The 19,377-nt window shown below is 35.5% G+C and overlaps 1 protein-coding gene across 2 annotated transcripts in view; it reads left to right on the forward strand.

Moving 5' to 3' along the window:
• LOC146003238 (protocadherin Fat 1-like) overlaps window positions 1-19,377 on the forward strand; it is a 246,955-nt gene that overhangs the window by 63,470 nt on the left and 164,108 nt on the right. For both annotated transcript variants that reach the window (XM_083141412.1, XM_083141413.1), the window contains exons 2-3: window positions 12,920-13,009; window positions 17,821-17,942. In XM_083141412.1, coding sequence (XP_082997538.1) covers window positions 12,920-13,009; window positions 17,821-17,942 — 212 coding nt within the window. The remainder of the gene's footprint in view (window positions 1-12,919; window positions 13,010-17,820; window positions 17,943-19,377) is intronic.

Here is a 19,377-nt window from a genome sequence, read left to right on the forward strand (position 1 = left end):
TTGCGGAGAGATGAATATCACGTCGTTTCGCACCAACCACACGATTTCCTCTCTATTGATTTAATCGGAAAATTACCAAGATCACGTACATATGAATATCTCCTCACAATTGTAGACGTTATGTCAAAGTTTGTTATGATTTATCCGTTAAGAAAAGCGACTGCCAGGGAAATTATCAATCGTTTTGAAGAACAATATTTTAAACATTACTCTGTATGCAATGTATTATTATCAGATTGTGGAAGCCAATTTACATCAAATGAGTGGAAAGCCTACACGGATTCAAGGAAAATTAAGCATATTACTACCACTACATACAATCCGAAATCTAATCCTATTGAGAGGTACAATAAAGAGATTGTTAGGTTACTGCGATTATTCTGCAATGATAATCACACCAGTTGGTATCCAAAAATAAATTCTATTATTCAGTTATTAAATCATTCATGCTCTTCAGTTACCGGATTATCTCCTAGTGAACTTTTCTTACATGAAGATATCAAGGACTCAATATTTGAAGAAATCAGCTGGCCAGAACAAATTAAATCTTTGCCATGGAAACGCAAATTGTTTTTAGCAGAAATCAGGACTAGACAATCTAGAAGAAGTAGGAAGATTAAGAATGCATTGAACTCGATCAAACTTCAAACAGGAGATTTGGTTATGATAAAAAATAGACAAGTTAGTTCCAAAATTAACAGCCAGATTCATAAATTGTTCAACTTGTATATTGGGCCATTCCTTGTCAAGGAAATTAAGGACAATAATGCAATTCTTTACACAATGAACCAGCAATATTATGACAAGGTGAACTTTTCAAATCTTCGAGTGTTTAACTGTTCGGAAGAAAAGAGGAATCAACTCTTGTCTGAGAATTAAATTTATGAGAGTAGATACTTGAAAAAAATGAAACCATTCTGTTTATTATTTTGTACAATTGAATGTTGTATTATGTTCTGATTTGTTATTACCTGTTAGGCACAAATCTGTTTATGTGCACGTTGTTGTCGAATGTCAGATAATATTGTGCATTTGTAACTTTGTTTTAGTTATGTTGATAAACATCTGACTGATTTTTAAATGAAAACTCCTCCTTGCTGTTTCGTAGTTTTCATTTTCCCGGAGGAGGGGAATGTTGTGACGGTCCTGTGAATCCGCACAATATAATTATATGTTTATTGAAATTATTAATTTCATATTATACAAATCACTTTATATTAACGTTTAAAAAAATGTATAATTATTACTTTGTACAACGTTAATTATGTTTTATGTTATTCATTGCACTCTACGCTGTATAAACGAGATATTTGGAATTCTAACGTTGCTATAGCAACGAGAATCAATAGTCATTATGAGGTAGTGTGTCTGACAAAAATGGAAATATAGGTAATAGTGAACTGCATATTGCTTAGTTATTTCACTAATATATAGACCTATAGAAGTTGTATCTTCACCTTCGCGTTTTATTTCAAATATTTATGAACTAAATGTGATCGTGCAAATGATTGACTTGTGAACGTCACAAGATGTAGATCAAGAATCCTGTTACAGTTAAAAAGCAAGGACCAAGTTCTTCAAAACACAATGATTCATTGTTATTGACTACTCACAGTTCATTTGCAAGTGAAGTGTTTAGTAGTGATGACTGGTTACTTGATTCAGGGTGTTCTTCACAAATGAGTAAAGGTAAAGATTGGTTTATTAATTATTAAAATTCTGAGTCATCTGAAATTATTTGATTTCAAATTATCAAAATGTGATAACTAATGGAACTGGTGATGTGAAAGTAAATCTCAAAAATAATGTGCAGAAGTTAACTTCTGAAGTTATGTATGTTCCTGATATTACAGCTAATTTGCTATCTGTTAAAGTTACTGAAAAATGTTATGTTGCGTTTTTAAATACCATAAGATGTAGTGGTTACAATGTAACTGATATTGAAATTAAGAGTACTTCAACATTTACAGAAACAAAGATAGGTGGTATTTATAAGTTATAGGCTGAAAATTTACCCATGATGAATTTAAACAATGTTACTGTAAATTATCTTGACAATTGTGAGGAGAAAGTAGCTATGTTGTCAGTTAATGATTCACAAGATGTATAGCATAAACGTTTAGGTCATTTGAGTCGAAGAGGAATGTTATCTTTGAGAGATAATTTAGCTGATGGAGTATGTCTTCAGGATGACACCCCAAAACCTTGTATTCCTTGCATTGAGGGAAAGAAGAAAACTGTATCCCAAAGGAATGGCAAAGAGAGCTAAACAAAACCTGATGTTTGTGGACCAATATCTGAATCAAGTTGGGGTGGTGATTCACCGATGATTATACTCGCAAGAGTTTTGTATATTTTCTTAAATTTGAGCATGAGGTATTTGAACAATTTGTAGAGTTCAAAGCTTTTGTAGAAAATCAGTGTGATTAAAAAATCAAGAAACTTAGATCAGAAAATGGTACAGAATACTGTAACAAGAAATTTTCTGCATATCTCAGTGTACATGGTATAATCCATGAGACGAGTGCTCCATATACTCCGCAACAAAATGGAGTTGCCGAAAGACTAAACAGAACAGTTGTAGAAAAAGCTAGAACCATGTTTCATGATACTAATCTCAGTAACATATATTGGACTGAAGCAATTTCAACAGGAGTATATCTGAAGAATGTTTGTCCTACAGTTGCAATTAAAGAAGCTATTCCAGAGGAAATGTGAACAGGACATTAAATAAATCTAAGTTATCTTCGTGTACTTGGTTGTACAGCATATGTTTTGACACCAGACCATCAAAGAAAGAAGATGAATGCAAGTCGAAACCATACATTATGGTAGGATACAGTGTTTTTACAAATGATTATAGATTAGCAGATGCTTCAAATCCTTGTAAGCTTATTAAAGCAAGCAATGTTATATTCCTGGAAAATGTTGCAGGATCATGTGTCGATGGGACAGATGTCAACAGTGACATGTCTTTCAATGTAATTTTATCTCTGACTGTACAGATGCCATCTAATGGGTCACAAGTTAAAAACAATGAAAACGTTGCAGATCCTACAAAGAATTCAGAGGAAAAATCATGTGACACTTTATGCACTTATAGTAGTGTCAGTGAATTATCAGAAGTAAATTGTAGCGATAATGTAACTACAGAAGTAACAGATTCAGAAACTACTGAATGTTCGAATCTAGATTATAATTTATCTCAAAATGTAACACAAGAAAATGGTACACCTGTTAGGAAAAAAACAATTACCAATTTGGAAGGATGATTATGATTTGTCTAACACATCTTTTATGAGTTTTGAAGAACATGTAAGCTTTGAAGATACCACAACATGCAAAGAAAATTCCAAACGGAAGAGAGCAATGGATGATGAATATGAATCACTCTTGACGAATGAAGTTTGGGAATTAGTAGATCATCCAAAGGGCCACAGTGTTGTTAAGTGTCAATAGGTATATAAAGTAAAAACAGATGTAAATGGAGATTAAGATATATATATATACAAAGCTCAATTAGTAGCACAGGGCTTTACGCAAAGATATGGCATTGATTATGAAGAGATATTTGCAACTGCTGTAAGACACTCTACTCTCAGACTTTTGTTTGCTATTGATGTGGAATACAATATGGACATAGATTGATATATTTGATTGATATGTTGTTTTATGTCCACTTTATTCACAGTAAGTCTACAGGACTGGACCTACAGTTTAAAGTGGGATCTGAACCACTTGTGCCTCCACTGGGTATCGAACCCGGGGCCCCTTGATTACAAAGCGACAACACTAAATATGGACATAGAGCATGTTGATATAAGTACTACATTCCTCAATGGTGATTTAAATGAGACAAATTATATGGAACAGCCTCAATTTTATCAAGTTAATAATAAAGTATGTCTACTCAAAAAGAGTTTGTATGGTCTAAAACAAGCAATCAGAAAATACATGATGTGTTAATCAAAATGAATTACAATCGATCAAAATGAAACCTTATGTGTACACAAAATGTATAAAGTATAAAAAGATGAATATAGCTTTATACGTTGATGATATTTTTGTATTTAATGAAGATGCATATGAAAAACAAATGTTGATTAATGTACTAAAAGAAAATTTTGATGTTAAACTATTGGGACCAGTAAGACATTTTCTAGGAATAGAGGTCGACAGGAATAAGAAACTGAATATTCTGACTTTATCTCAGAAGGAGTATACTAAACAGTTACTTGCACATTTTGGTATGAATAGTTGTAAAATTGTTTGAGCTCCCATGGAGCTAAATGTAAAATTAGAAAGAGCTGAAAAATGTGAAACAAAATTTCCCTATCAGCAATTTGTAGGTAGTCTCATGTATCTAGCAGTTTGTACACAACCAGATATTGCTCTTGCTTGTAGTAAACTTAGTCAATTCAGTAATTGTTATGATGTAAGACATTGGGTTGCAGCAAAACGAGTTTTGAGATATTTGGCAGGTACACTAGATTACAGAATTAAGTTTCAAAAAGGTGGAAAGGAAGTAAATGTCTATACAAAAGCTGACTGGGCTAATGATTTGGTAGATCGTAAATTATACAGTGGTTTGGTTGTAAAATTTGGAGGTTTAGTTGTTAATTGGTAATCAAGAAAACAATGAACCATTGCTTACAAGTACTGAAGCAGAGTATTATAGTTTGGGTGATGAAAATGAAAAATAAAAAATTTGTTATCAGAGATAATTGATATTAAGGTGCCAATTACAATTTTTAAAGATAATCTAAGTACTCAGAAAATTGTTGAAAATTCTCAAGAGTATAGGCGTACAAAGCACATTGATGTACGACATAATTATATTAGGGATGCTGTTCAACAGGAAGAGTTTCATTTGGTTTACCAACCAATCAATGATATGGTCACAGATTTGTTAATTAAACCTGTATGCAAAATTGTACATGAAAATTATATATCACTGTTAGGTTTAAAATACTGTAATAATGGATGGTTATATGTATGTATGCATATTTGGGTAAAGGAAAGTGTTAAAATATTTGGTTCTGAAAATTCTCATACTGAAATATGTACAGGGAAATTTTCTCATAAATGTTATAGTCTGTGGTTTGACTTTTTTTCTCTCAGACTTCAGAAATAAACATGTAAAGTTGAGACCCTGAGACCTTCTGTAAACAAACCGTCTCACCGATTTGATGTATCACTGAACACGGAGACCTTCCCGCATGCATAGAACTTGTCAATGTTGAAAGCGGCACTACTTCCTTGCTGTTCACATGATTATTGTTAGAAAATAACCAATGTTATAAAATATCATTAGTACACAAATATCTAAGCTCATTGAACGTTACAATGCATATTCCTACAAAATGTTCACTTATCTTGCATTGCCATGTCACCAAGTTATTTTACAAAGTGCACTATATTTCAAAGTTTCCAACCGCAATAAATTTACGAACTTTCTTTGTCTTGTTTTGATCATCATCAATATATTTATCGGACTTACAGCATTGCATATGGCTGTTTATGGCCATTATATATTTTATTTACATAAGGGTACTACTTTACTATACCGGAGACACCTATCAATGATTTATTTCACAATTTTTTACATTGCTAACGTACTATTCTGCATTGCGGAACATTTATTTAGGAGAAATATTGAATTTCTAACGAACATAATGTCTATTTCTTACATTAACGAGTACTTACTGTTGTTCCTTATTTCCCACAAACCATCCACGGGTAGCCCCAAAAATTCACGATAGCCCCACGAACCATCACGGGGACGAGGTATGCCTACTAGGTTAGGTTAGGCCTGTTGGGTTAGGTTCCATTAGCACTCCTTTCGTTCAATTTAACATATATGGACAATACGAGAGCGTATTGTGCTCTCGTGCAGAAAGCAAATGGCGCAGCAGCAATAGCGCGTCGGAAATAGATTTTCGTAGAAAACCACATGCATTCGCATTAAAATGGATCAAAACTACATTCCCGAACATCAACAACGCTACAGAAAATGATTTGCGTAAGTACTTTCTCCTGTAAATTTGAAGAAATCCGTCTCTGGTCTAGTAAAGTGTTACCTACATGAGATACAATTTACATAAAATCTACAAACAAATTTCAAATGCACTTCTATCTATATCAAACCTTAGAAATATACATTATCATGTTATATCATTTTGTCTAAAAAAAAGGAAGTAAAATATATTCAATTCGCATGCAAGAAAGAAGCCAAATTTATGGGAAATAATTACTGGTGCAAGGAGTTAACCATAAAGGTGAAGCAATAAGTACAAAAGAAAGAGCATTGGGTTTAAAGTGAGATGTCATTTGCGGCAGTGTATTCCATACTACAAATTGGTCATTGTTTTACCTTACATAATGAATCCTGTAACAACGCTGGATTTTTGTGTGGATTATTTTACTTCTATGAGTTTGCAATGTTTTCTGCATGCACGTGGTTTTGTTTACAGAAGGTGTCAGGGTTGGTGATTTGAACTTTAGTTTTCAGTTCACTTTAGTGATTTTTTTTTCTGCATCAAGTATTCAGGTTTGAATAATACCTTAAAATTTAACAGTTACTCATCATTTGTACTATCCTGAAATGTGCTTAGTTTAAACTTTAATCTAAATTACTGTTTATAATGAAGGAAAGAAAACACTATGGAAGGTAGAGTCAATATGGTCTACATAGAAATATTCGTGAAGGACATGCGAAAATGTGTTATTTGTTACCCTTATGTTCATGTAGAGTGGGTGGAACTCATTAAGGATGATAAAGGACCTTTCATTTGCCCAGATTGTGATGTGTAGTCAATTGTCTTCTGGTATCAAATTGTGACATGCCACTCCCTTGTTTACTGGTCTGTGAACAATGTTATTTCTTTCTGCATATATTATATGCCATTATGTAAATAAAATGTAAGTGTATCAATATACTTATCTACCCATAAAGACAACATTGTGACACTTTTCTCACAATTTCTGTTGCATATTTTGAAGTGAAGAACAAAATAAATGACTAGGCCATATTGGTTACACATGTACTCAATATGGTCTAAACATAAAACTTTTTAATAAAATCTTCCCTGCACCCATGTTAATATTGGCTCCAATTTTCAGTAAATGTCCAGAAAATGTCCCTCTTTTAAATCTTGCTTTTAGTTTTACCTTTCTGACTTTGTACACCATGAGAAACAATGTCAAACCTTAGGTAGGCCATATTGGGTCCAGATACCATATGTTATCTGTATTAAGAAAAAGTACTGTGCTCCCCCTGTGCTTTGCACCATGCCATGAAGGTGTATAGGGTGTGTGGAGATGGTGCTCCACTCTTTCATGATCACGGCTGAAGGTGGGGGTGATGTGTTCAGCACCATGCCCCTGGTCGAATTTACCTCACAGAGTTTCTTCCAGACACCCAATTTACACGATGCTGGGTTGGCGCCGAAGCCACTTGAACAGGTGAAAAAAATCCAAGTTCTCCCCCACCGGGCATCGAACCAAGGTCTCTTGCATGGTAGTCAAACACCCTAACAACTTTTCTTTTTTAGTAAGGGAATACCCCTAAGGGGTAGTATCCCCGTAATTCACTTTTCTTTCAATTTTCAGACATATACAGGGTGTCCCATGTAACTTGACAAATCGAAATTTCGCGAGAAATATGCATCGAACGAAAAAATCTTCCATATGAAATATAATAGTATTGTGGGGGCAAGTCACTTAAGCTACAATGAACCCACCCCACCACCCCTGGGGGGGGGGGGCAGGGGGCAAACTTGAAATGTTAAAAGGGAACACCTATTTTTATTGCAATTTCAAATTCGACGACCGAAAATATGAAGGTTTTGTTCGACATATTTTGTTCCATTTGTGATAGATAAATGGCGCCGTCCGTTTACCTCTCACGGCATCGAGGTGCTTGTTTTGGGTGAGTCCCCTAGCCTCTCACCATTAAAGTGTTAGATGTAATTATTCCATGTAATGCTCAAAATGATGTTCTCGAACTTCAATGCATTTATTGATCTGTTGTTCAAATGATTGAACACAATGCAGAAGTGTATCTGCATCAATGTCTGCACAAGCATTTCTTATTTGTTTGATCATGTCTGCGCAGGTTGTTGGCACATCTTGATAAACACGTTCTTTCAGATATTCCCACAAAACGAAATCCGGCGATGTAAGGCTGGCGATCTGGCAGGCCAATGCACAGGACCACCTCTACCGATCCAACGACCATTGTACATGTGGTAATTATCTCCCGTGCTACTATTGCATTATGTGCTGGACACACATCATGTTGGAATCACATGTGCTGTCGCAGTGCAAAGTTTACATCGTCAAGCAATGTTGGTAATTCCTCATGCATAAACGTTCGATATTTGTGCCCATTTAAAGTACCGTCAATAACATACCGCACCAATCAGTTTGTTGCCTATGATTCCACACAACACGTTAACTGATCAAGGACGTTGATGTTCAACTTCACGCAATGAATTTGGGTTTCCCACACTCCAATAATTCATATTGTGATGATTAACCTGACCGTGGTTTGTGAATGTTGACTCGTTGGAGAAAAGTACTCTACAAAATCGTCGCCATGAAGTTCCTGATGCATGGACACGTGATAGGGATCACATTTGTGACGTTTCAATATTCTGAAAACACTATTGCGATGATATTACTCGCGTACTCACCTGCGGAGTATATACCTGTATTTGAAATTAAAAAATAAAAATAGGGGTGTTTAGGTTCGAATCTGGACTTGCGTTAATTAGGCATAGATGTTCACTTATGTAAAAGGAATTTATGTACCAACATAATTAAGACACGGGATTATACATCGTGTCGACGGTCCAAGAGTTCGGCCAATGGATAAGGATGCACAGGTTCCTTATACATTGCTCTTCATTTACGAGCCAAAATTATTACTACAAGAAGGAATCAGAAATCAAAAATCAAGACACTGAACACTGAAACATGTTATGACATAATATTTAATACATTGCAGTAGACATACTTACAACACCTTGCCTCCCGTCTACACAAGCACCATGCGGACAAAACACTATCGCCGACCCATAAGTCTCTGTGTCGGAACAAGTTAGCAGCGGGTGATGGCCAGCGTTACATACAAACTTTAAGTGAGCACCATTTGCTAACAAGTTTAAAAGTTAAAGTTGAAATCTCAAAGCTAAGAATCTAGACTTTGTCAAGAGAGGAGAAAATAAATTCCTCTCCGACCTGCAAAGGTGCTGAAACGAGAGTCTGAATGTGAATGTTGAACTGTGAATGTCCCTCTCAAGTCTTTACTTCTTCCTTTTCCCTGAGTTCCTTCGTTCCCGGAAGAATTGTCGCTTTCTCTATTGGTCGTCGAACTTTTAACTCCGCCCACACGTGGTCATGTCTACTTTGAAGGGTGATAATGCTTACACTGAAGGGAGATAATCGCGTAGCACAAAAACACAATAACACCTTGTTTGAGAGCTGATTTCGAGGAGAAAAGTATCTCGTTCTAATTAATTTTTATTGCTCGCAACTCGGACACTTCGTTAGAGTTATGCAGACAGTTTGTTAAAAGTTATGCTTCTGTGGCTGTCGAAACTTCACTGAGGCGAAGAGATACAAAGAGATATTTTCGGGCAGGGTTGTAGTTCAAGATTCCGTACTATTTACCCTTGTCACTTCACTGAGCCAGACTGGTTGGCGCGCTCCTAGAAGTTATGTCCATCTGCGAGAGCCTGTTATGTATAAGACTATTGTTTTGATTTGAGGCCTGGCCGGCTGCGAACTCCCTTGAGAACAGAGGGTCCTTGTTCAGGACGAGGGTGAGAGTCTTCGTTGGGGGTTTTAAATTTTAAAATGCCTGAAGTTCCGTGATTAGCTGCTTCTCTAAATTTCAACCATAGTGGTGAACTCTAATTGATTGTGACGTGAGCCGAATGTGGACTGGATGGATATGAGAGTTTATTGCGGGACACACTGGCTTCTTTATCTAGAAGTAGGAGCGGTGATATATGCAGGGCTTCATGGGAAAGAATGCTGGTTTCTAGAGACGGCTGTCTCTTTCTCAGAGAGCAGAAAAATGAAATCTTGGGGGAAATGCGTAGGAAGACCGATGGTAATGGTAATTCGTACATCGGCTATAAGTATGAGCCACCATGGCTAGGACTGCAATTTGATTATGCTCTCCAGTGGCAGTTGCTCGATAACCCATTGTTTTTTTGGTTGTACTCTTCCTTCGGCACATCAACGAAGAACGCGATTGTAGCCTGTCAGAAGACGTTCCGCATAAAGGGTCACAGTATCGTCGATGTTTCTTCTGCATTCACCATAAACAAGGATCATTTCAATTTTTTCTTCTTTGGCTAGATAATCCATGATGTTGAATACCCAACTTAAATGTGTCGTTCGACTCTTTGCAGTCACACTGCACTGACCATACAATCACTGACTACTGAGTGCATGAGCACAATTCTTCTAGACCACAGTATCTCTCCTCACACACTTGCCAGCCACTGCATTTGCGAGACAGAATCAACACGTTGCGCTTATGCACCATCTGTCTATCTATCACGAATGGAACAAAATGTGTCGGACAAACCTACATATTTTCAGACTACGAATTCGAATCTGCAATAAAAAAATAGGGTTTCCCTTTTAACATTTCAAGGTTGGCCCCTGCCCCACCCTCTCGCGGGTGGTGGGGTGGGTTCATTGTAGCATAGGTGACTTGACCCCACAATACTTTTATACTTTCATATGGCAGACTTTTTCGTTTGATACATATTTCTCGCGATATTCCGATTTGTCAAGTTACATGGGACACCCTGTATACTTTTCTCTATTTTCTCATTGGGACAAACACAAACGTCCATATCTGAACCGAGATTAGAACCAGGAACCCCTGGCATTGTAGCACACTGTACTAACTACTCCACCAAGGAGGTCGACATGAGCTAACGTGGCTGTTATGTTATCTGTAATCATATCAATATTATGAAAATTAATATCATGATACATGAAAGGGAGAATGTGTGATTTACTTTGTGTGTGTAAACTTCTACTCAAGTATTTAGGCTAGTCAATGTTTCTCAAAAGTTGCCGCGTCTGCTTATAACAGATACTACAGTGTTGTATTTGAGCAAATCGGTCATCACTAGGGAACGGAACTTTATGTGCTAAAAAACTCAGAAATATTTATTTTTTATGTGTCATAAATGTTGAAAATATGTGATAAAAACAGGAAAATATGTGACAAAAATAAAAACATTTGGTAACAAAAACAAACTATAACATGCATTTTAAACACCTGAAATTAGTTTCTAAATGATTACCTCTTAGCGAGCTATTTTTTGGAAGAGTTGCAGTGGATCACCATAGTTCTTTCCAAATTCTCCATTGTAAATCTGTGACGATTATCTCTAAAAAGCATTTATATTGTGAGAAAGATGGCTCCACGTCACAAGAAACAATTCTTGCATATTTGAAGCACGAAATGTCACTAACGCTGAAGTTTTCCAAAGCTTCCTCTTCCTCTACTTCACCTCCTTCCAAAATACATGCAATTTGGCACAATGTTTGAAAACCTTGGTTTTTCCCCAAAAATTCTGTACATTTAGACATTTAGATCCAGTGAGTTCTTTCGGTTTCGTTTCTACTATACGGACTTCACCAATGGAAGCTGCCAAAGTGTTCGCGGACGATTCAAGCTTTCATATGGAATTAGAGAGAATGGACAGGTTTGTTGAGATGTATGCCAATTCGACTTTTAAGGAGGGCTCCATCAACAGTTCTTGCAGAATTCTTCTTTGTCGAGATCATTTACAACAGATACAATTTTTTTCAAAGTTCTGGGCATAACATCTGCATCGCGTAACTACAGGTGTAGGGGGAAGGGGAACCTCAGGACATTTTTGTTTAAAAATGTCTATTCTTCTAGGCGACTTGATAAAAACTTTCTTCCCATTTGAAACCAGTTTATCGACATTGGGATAAAGAGCTCTTATCTTTTCACATATTCTATGCAACGCATGCGCCACACATGTAACGTGCACCATTTTGGGGTAGCTAACGGCAAGACCACTGCATGTAAGCTGCAGCATCTGTCAAGAGAAGAACATTGTCAAATTTTATGTCTTCTGGCCACAATAGCTGCATTGCTTCATTAAAAAGCCTTGCTATCGTTACGTGTAGCCAGCCCCAGCTACTTACAGCTATTTTCTCCCGATAGGATCGTAGGCGAGGTGCCAGAAGTCTGCCAGCGAGCGTTTTCAAAGACAAAACAAACCTAGCACTCTCGATATGAAAGAGGTGCGGAGAATAAACATTTTTCCTTGGAGGATTTCGAGGTAGATGAAGTCAACGAGCGATTTTATGTATTTAAAATGAAAATTCGCAAAATATGTATTTACATACGGAAAACTGGAAAATATGTGTTTTTATGTAAAATAAAATTTGCTGTGTTGACATATAAGGCTATGATAAGAATTTTGGCAAAAATGAGGGTCTCTATCTTATCGCAGAAAAAACATTTATTTACCTAAAGTTCCTTTCCCTAGTCATCACATTGGAAGCTATGAACAAATTTTGGAAATTACATTTTGCAAAATGTTTGTTCTGCAATCCTCTACTTGTTGTGGGTATTCACTGCTTTGCAAACACAAAAATTGCCAGTGTTGCAAATTTTCTCTTTCACCGTTTCTATGTTTAAAAGAAATATATATCTTAATAAAATCCTTGGAATATTAATTTGCGTGTGACCTCTTGACAGTTTTATACCAGTTCACCATGAAATAATTGTTTGGCATTGTAGATATGCGAGTCTTGCTAACACAGCCAATAAAACTTATATACATGTGTGTGTACATTTTGTGATATATTTCCATATTTTCGAAGTAATTTTATTTTTTCATTTTAGAGTGTACGTTATGTAAAAGTCCTGCCACACTCTTTGTAGATGATACTAAAAAAGCAGGCGATGAAATAGCAGGCTGCAGCACTACACAAAGTAAGTACAAATACATATTAGGAGTTTATTCATTTAATACTTTAGTTATCCAAGTTTATTGAAGAGAGCAAGCTCATTATTTTTAATAGATATAAAGCGTGCACGTGTGTGTTTGTGTTTGGTTTCACCTTGACAAGTTAATCGTTTTGGCGAATGGGAAACTGTGTTAGAATATACACCTGCACACCCTGGGGAATCAAATTGTCTATAGGAAACTGTTTCTGCAATCCCAGAAAGAAATCATCCAAAATACAGCAGAAAATTATGAAAGAATGCTCTGCTTTGTGTGAATTCTGGAAAGTTCCCCACATAGTGGATTTTTTTCAACAGTTTATAAAATTTGTGTACAATCAAGACAGTTCTCAATTGGATTTGATATACCCAGAGAGTCTCTAAAAAGCATAGTCAAATTAAAATGAAATAATTTATACAACACTGTTAATGATGGTCATGGCAAGGATGTAATTTATATAATTAACCCTTTATGTACTGATGGTACTTTAAAGTAGCAGTATTTTTAAAATTTCTTTCTGGCCACACCGCTTGTTAAATCCTGGTGGTATTCCTACTTACCATGCTTACGTATGTTATCTTTTTGTTCCTAGATGTCAGGGTGTGTTGCTTTTGTTTTCTTATGTTCAGCAGCATGTGACTGGTAGTGGAGCATGCTGACAGGCAGTCATTTTACAAGGAAAACTTTCTCTGAAAATTTACAATTGTTTTAGTCACCAAAGCATGGAAAGTGTTCCATTACTTTTTATTGGTTAGTGAATGTTCTGTATGTAATATGTGCAAAAGATATAAATTTTCTTAGGATATTATCCAAGTTAGTCCCCAATTTCATTTTGGTGCTTGGGTACTACTTTACTATACCGGAGACACTTATCAATGATTTATTTCGCAATTTTTTACATTGCTAACGTACTATTCTGCATTGCGGAACATTTCTTTAGGTGAAATAATGAGTTTTTAACGAAAATAATGTCTATTTCATACATTAACGAGTACTTACTGTTGTTCCTTATTTCCCACAAACCATCCATGGGTAGCCCCAAAAACCATTGACGTTAGCCCCAAAATTCATGATAGCCCCACGAACCATCATGGGGACGAGGTATGCCTACTAGGTTAGGTTAGGCCTGTTAGGGTAGGTTCCATTAGCACTCCTTTCGTTCAGTTTAGCATATACGGACAACATCGGCTTGTAGCAGCAGCAATAGCGTGTATTGTGCTCTCCTGCAGAAAGCAAATGGCGGCAGCAGCAATAGCGCGTCGGAAATAGATTTTCATAGAAAACCACATGCATTCGTATTAAAATGGATCAAAACTACATTCCTGAACATCAACAACACTACAGAAAATAATTTGCGTAAGTACTTTCTCCTGTAAATTTGAAGAAATCCATTTCCGGTATAGTAAAGTGTTACTGGTGCTTGTAAGTACCATGAGACACCTGGTGCATGATACATTTGTGTTTGTGTACTGTGGGGTGCCAAGGATTTTCAAAAAAGGGGAGGGTATGTATACTACCTTTAGTAGTCATCCTTAGTTTTCCATATTTTCCTGAGGGGCCTCCCCCATGGCACAGTGGTAGCGTCATTGTCTTGTAATCAAGGGGTCCCGGGTTCGATACCTGGTGGAGGCACAAGTGGTTCGGATCCCACTTTAAACTGTAGGTCCAGTTCCGATTAGCCTTACTGTGCATAAAGTGGACTTAAAACACCAACTCAAACCAAAACATATTTTCCTGACTCTGACATTAATTTTTTTGTAATACTGGCCCAAAAGGGGGGGTCATGACCACACAAGCTCCCTTTGAGCATGCTACTGTTTGTGTATATTAGTAAAAAAGCCATAATTGCACTGCAAGAGAGAAAATACTAATGTAGAAGGAACATAAAGGGTACATGTAAATCCTAAATTTACATAACATGCTTTTAATACTTATGTAATGTAATACATATATACATAGAGGATGTCAATATATGTGTTTCAAAAACACAATTATTCTCCATTTTGTTTTCTTAGAATGATGTAAAGCAAAACATTGTGTGACAAAGACATGTGACCTATTATTAAGGTATTTTTATCAGATTTAGATAAATCTGAATGAGAAGTTAATTCATAAATTGAAAAAAATACAATTATGTACAAATACGTACAAATGTTGTTATTATGGCAAATCAAAATGCATTGTGGCCTGGTGGTACTTCAAAGTACCAAACATTAATTTTGTAATTGAAATATAAACAAAATGAGTTGGATCATCTTTTTTTTTCAATTTCCTCTACCTATAGAAGTAACTAGTGGTCTAAGAAAAAATATTCATGGCTCTATATATCTTATATCATAATTCAGTGTATGTACAAGGGGTTAAATATACAAGTTACAATTGCATAAATTTTATTGGTACTACTCAGAAGATTGGAATATTCTAATTGATGGCAGTGACATGTAATAATATATGCTGGCCAATTCCAACCCAAATTTGTTTTTGTTTCAGAGTGGTGATTTCTCTAAATATGTTCTGACCAAAGTCACAATTTGTACCCAAAGCCTGCATCTCAATCTGCCGAAATTGGACACCGAGCTAACAGATGTCATCTTTTTCCCAAACATGTCCTACATTTTAGCCTTATGTTCAGCTTCCGGGAGGAATTTGAAAAACATCATAAATCTCCTACATTTTGAATGTCAGATAATTTGATTTGAGAAAAATACATGTTTCAGTCGAGCAAAGAGAAATCGCAGGAAACATGCAAGTTACAAGTCTAAGAGCTGCTCCCAAACTTAATATTGAAATTTATTTTGATTCAGACATTTTTCTGCCAGAATGGAGAGTGTTGCTATAATCAACAGAGTTTTCGGGCCATATTCTCTTGATGTCACTTTTTGATGCCTGAGCAGAATTTCTTGCTTTGGGGTTTATACTGATGAGAATAATTATGGATCTTTGAAGGTGTCTCTCATTCTTATTAAATGTTTTGATTGTAAAGCAGGGTATATGCAGAACAAATTTATTGAACTAAAAGACCCTAAATTAAGATTCTTGGTTTATTACAAATTATGTTAAGGAGCCCTGGAAATTTGTAGTGTTTACAGTAGAGAAATTCTACTGTTTTCAAATGCTTTCTACTATGCACTATGAATTGTACTCAAACCCAATTGTAGGTCTATTGTACAGCTACTGTACTTCAACAGAAAAAAAAAATCAATGGGAATAATAATGCATAATATTTGCAACAATATGTTATAAAATCATTTATTGACTACAAGAATATTCAGTTTAATTTTTGACACAACATTTTCAGAGATTTATAAGTGCTTTGGAAAAACACTACATCAACTGAATTTCTTCTGTCTTGCTAATGAATACTTCTGAAGTCAAATATATCTTAATGAAAAGTTAATAGAACACTTCTTAGGAAATAACTCTACTTTATAGCAGCTAGTAGTTTGAATACGTGATCATATTGGTTTTTATTTTTCAGCATGGAATTTCCTTGGTTTAAGTTTGTGTAATACAATTGCAAGTATGAGCGATCTTTTGATCAACATGGTCGACAGTGTTTGCTTGTTGGTTTCTCAAGCATTGAGGGTCAGGTCTTCTTATAAACTAATTTTTTGCTGTTTTCAAGTAAATTTAGGAAGAACAATGTATGTCTAAAATAGTATGTATTTCATTTTTCTACAAGCACTTTAACCACAACAAAGCTACATGTGTTCACTCTATTTTACTTTCCTGTTGTTTGAAAGTATTCCAAAGTATTAAATTCCACATGCTTTACAATAAATTTATTTTAGTAGTTTAATACGACTTTTCCATTGCATTTTCAGTTGTATGGATAGGATTTTTTCATTACTGATAATAGTACTGTTTTCATATAGCAATGCACTGAACACAATAAAAGACGTTGGTTGTACAATTATGTTACTGAAAACATTCGCAGTACAGTTCAGCTACTGAAGATAGACAGAGTTGGACTACAAAAAACAGTAGAAAATATTGGCAGTACAGTTCAGCTACTGAGAAAAGTAGACACAGTTGGGCTACTAAAACAGTAGATAACATTACCAGGACAGGTCATCAACTGAAAACAGTAGATGATTCAAAACACCTATTGATCTACTGAAAACTGTAGCCAGAATTTTTAGCATTATCTTTTATATTATGTTATGTAAAATGCTGAATATTTGTATGCAATTCCAGAACATAATGAATGGACTGATGAGAGAAATAAATTTCTCATAGAGTCTGTAAAAAGTTTGGTACTTGCTAATTTATTTCAAAAAAAAATTGGGGAAAAGTTCTGAGAAGTACGACTGGAAACATATGTGGTAATAAGTGTAGTGTGTAGTAAAGTCACTAAAAAAACACTGAAAATGTGTCAATTTCACATAATTTGCTAACATGTTTCAGTAATGTGCATTATTTACTGCAAATGATTTATGCCCTACTTTTTGACTTAAAGTAATACATTTTGGGATGGCATGTCATACCTTTCCCTTATAGTGGTCTGGTATCCCTAGTGCAGAGATGCAGCCTCAGTTACTCCCTCTCCACAACCACAACCATCACCACATCAGGCGAAACCACTGCTAGCCATGTATAACGATCATCATAATTTACTTTTAAGTTAACATTCAATTCTGATTGATATAAAAAATTAATGGAATATATTGGACATATTTAACAACCCTGTTTTTAAAATTACAATTTTAGCTCTGTTCAACTCTAAAGCAGTTCTACTTCAAATTCAAATGATTGTGGTTCATTTGGAACAATTTTTACATGTAATATTTTTTCTCAGTTCATTCACAGGACGATATATTAATCACAGACAGTGTACAAAATTATGTTGAAAAATCAGAAAAAAATGGGCGCATTTTACTGACATTAAAGGAAGGATTCAGTACCTTGGAAGAAATTGTGGTAAGTTACAAAAATGCCTTACTTTACTTACAAATCCTAGGAAATTTATTTTGTTTTTAAGTTATGGGTTCTAAACTATATATAAGTTATTATGGTTTGCTATCATACACATACACATTATCTCTCCTGATCTATTTGTTATCATGAATATTTGCAAGCTTAAATATTTGATTTTTGCATTTATTACTGAGCTTTCTTGTGATATCTGTACATCTTTGCATATGCTATTTAACTTTTTCATGTACTTAACATTTATTTCCTTTTACTAGCACCAGCAGGAATATATAATAATTTCCATACAGTCATTGTCATTCTGTGGCCGCGGTGGCTCAGTAGGTAACGCGTCTGACTACCATGCTCAAGGTCCCGGGTTCAATCCCCGGCCGGTTCAAATCTGTGAACTTTTCTAACTTTGGAAGCGACTCCGGTGCCCACCCAGCGTCGAAAGACATGGGTACCTGGGGGAAACCCTGGGGGGGTAAAGACGGTCAGGGGCGTGATGCTGATTACATCACCTCCACTCACGACCGGATCAAGAAAGTGTGGGGCGTTACCCCCACACCCCCTATATGCCCTCATGACGTGGTTGATGCACAGGGGAGCACCTTACCTTTACCTTTTTTCATTGTCATCCTGAAAGGGCCATCATAGTCTTCACAGACACTCTGTCCCATGTAATGTGCACACTGTGACCAGGGCATAACAAGTTCCCTCTTTGTGAACATTATGTGGTACTTGAATTTGCAAATACATATTACTTAATTTTGGACGTTCTTACATTAATATCTTAACAGTTACAGTTCTAGTTAAAATGTCAGCTTCCATGTCTTCTTAGTTAGTTATATGTTGTAAATAAGCATTTCTGTTTGACACATGTTTTACAAATTATATTTTCTATTTACGTATTTTCTTCAGTATTACTCCAAGCCAAAAAAAAATCTAACTTACTGTCCATCTTGACAATTATAAGGCTACCTGTAAATTTTCGAAAATCTAACTCTGATATTCAACTTATAACACATTTTAGGTCAGACAGACGTTCACACAATGCAACTAATTCTGTGCAGATAATGTAACTTTTAAATTTACTCTTCCAAAGTATAACTGATCGATCAACCTTTACATAACCACTGTATGAATTTGCTTCTAAAGTGTAAATCACCAGCCTGAGACCTTCTGTAAACAAACCGTCTCACTGATTCGATGTATCACTCCGCGTCAGCTGATCATGACCGCCGACTACCGCAATCATCTGCTGTTACACTCATAGTTCGCCACACCTATTCATTTTATATAAGAGCCAAAATGGATGTCTAACAGAAATGTTGTTGAATTAAAAATTGTCAAATCTTATTTTCTACTGTTTTATAATAACCTGTCCCATGTGTATATTTACTACCAAAAACATTGTACTCTAAATTTTCCTTTGTTCTCA

The sequence above is a fragment of the Lepisma saccharinum genome, chromosome 20, assembly GCF_977018435.1.
Source record: "Lepisma saccharinum chromosome 20, izLepSacc3.1, whole genome shotgun sequence".
NCBI lineage: Eukaryota > Metazoa > Arthropoda > Insecta > Zygentoma > Lepismatidae > Lepisma > Lepisma saccharinum.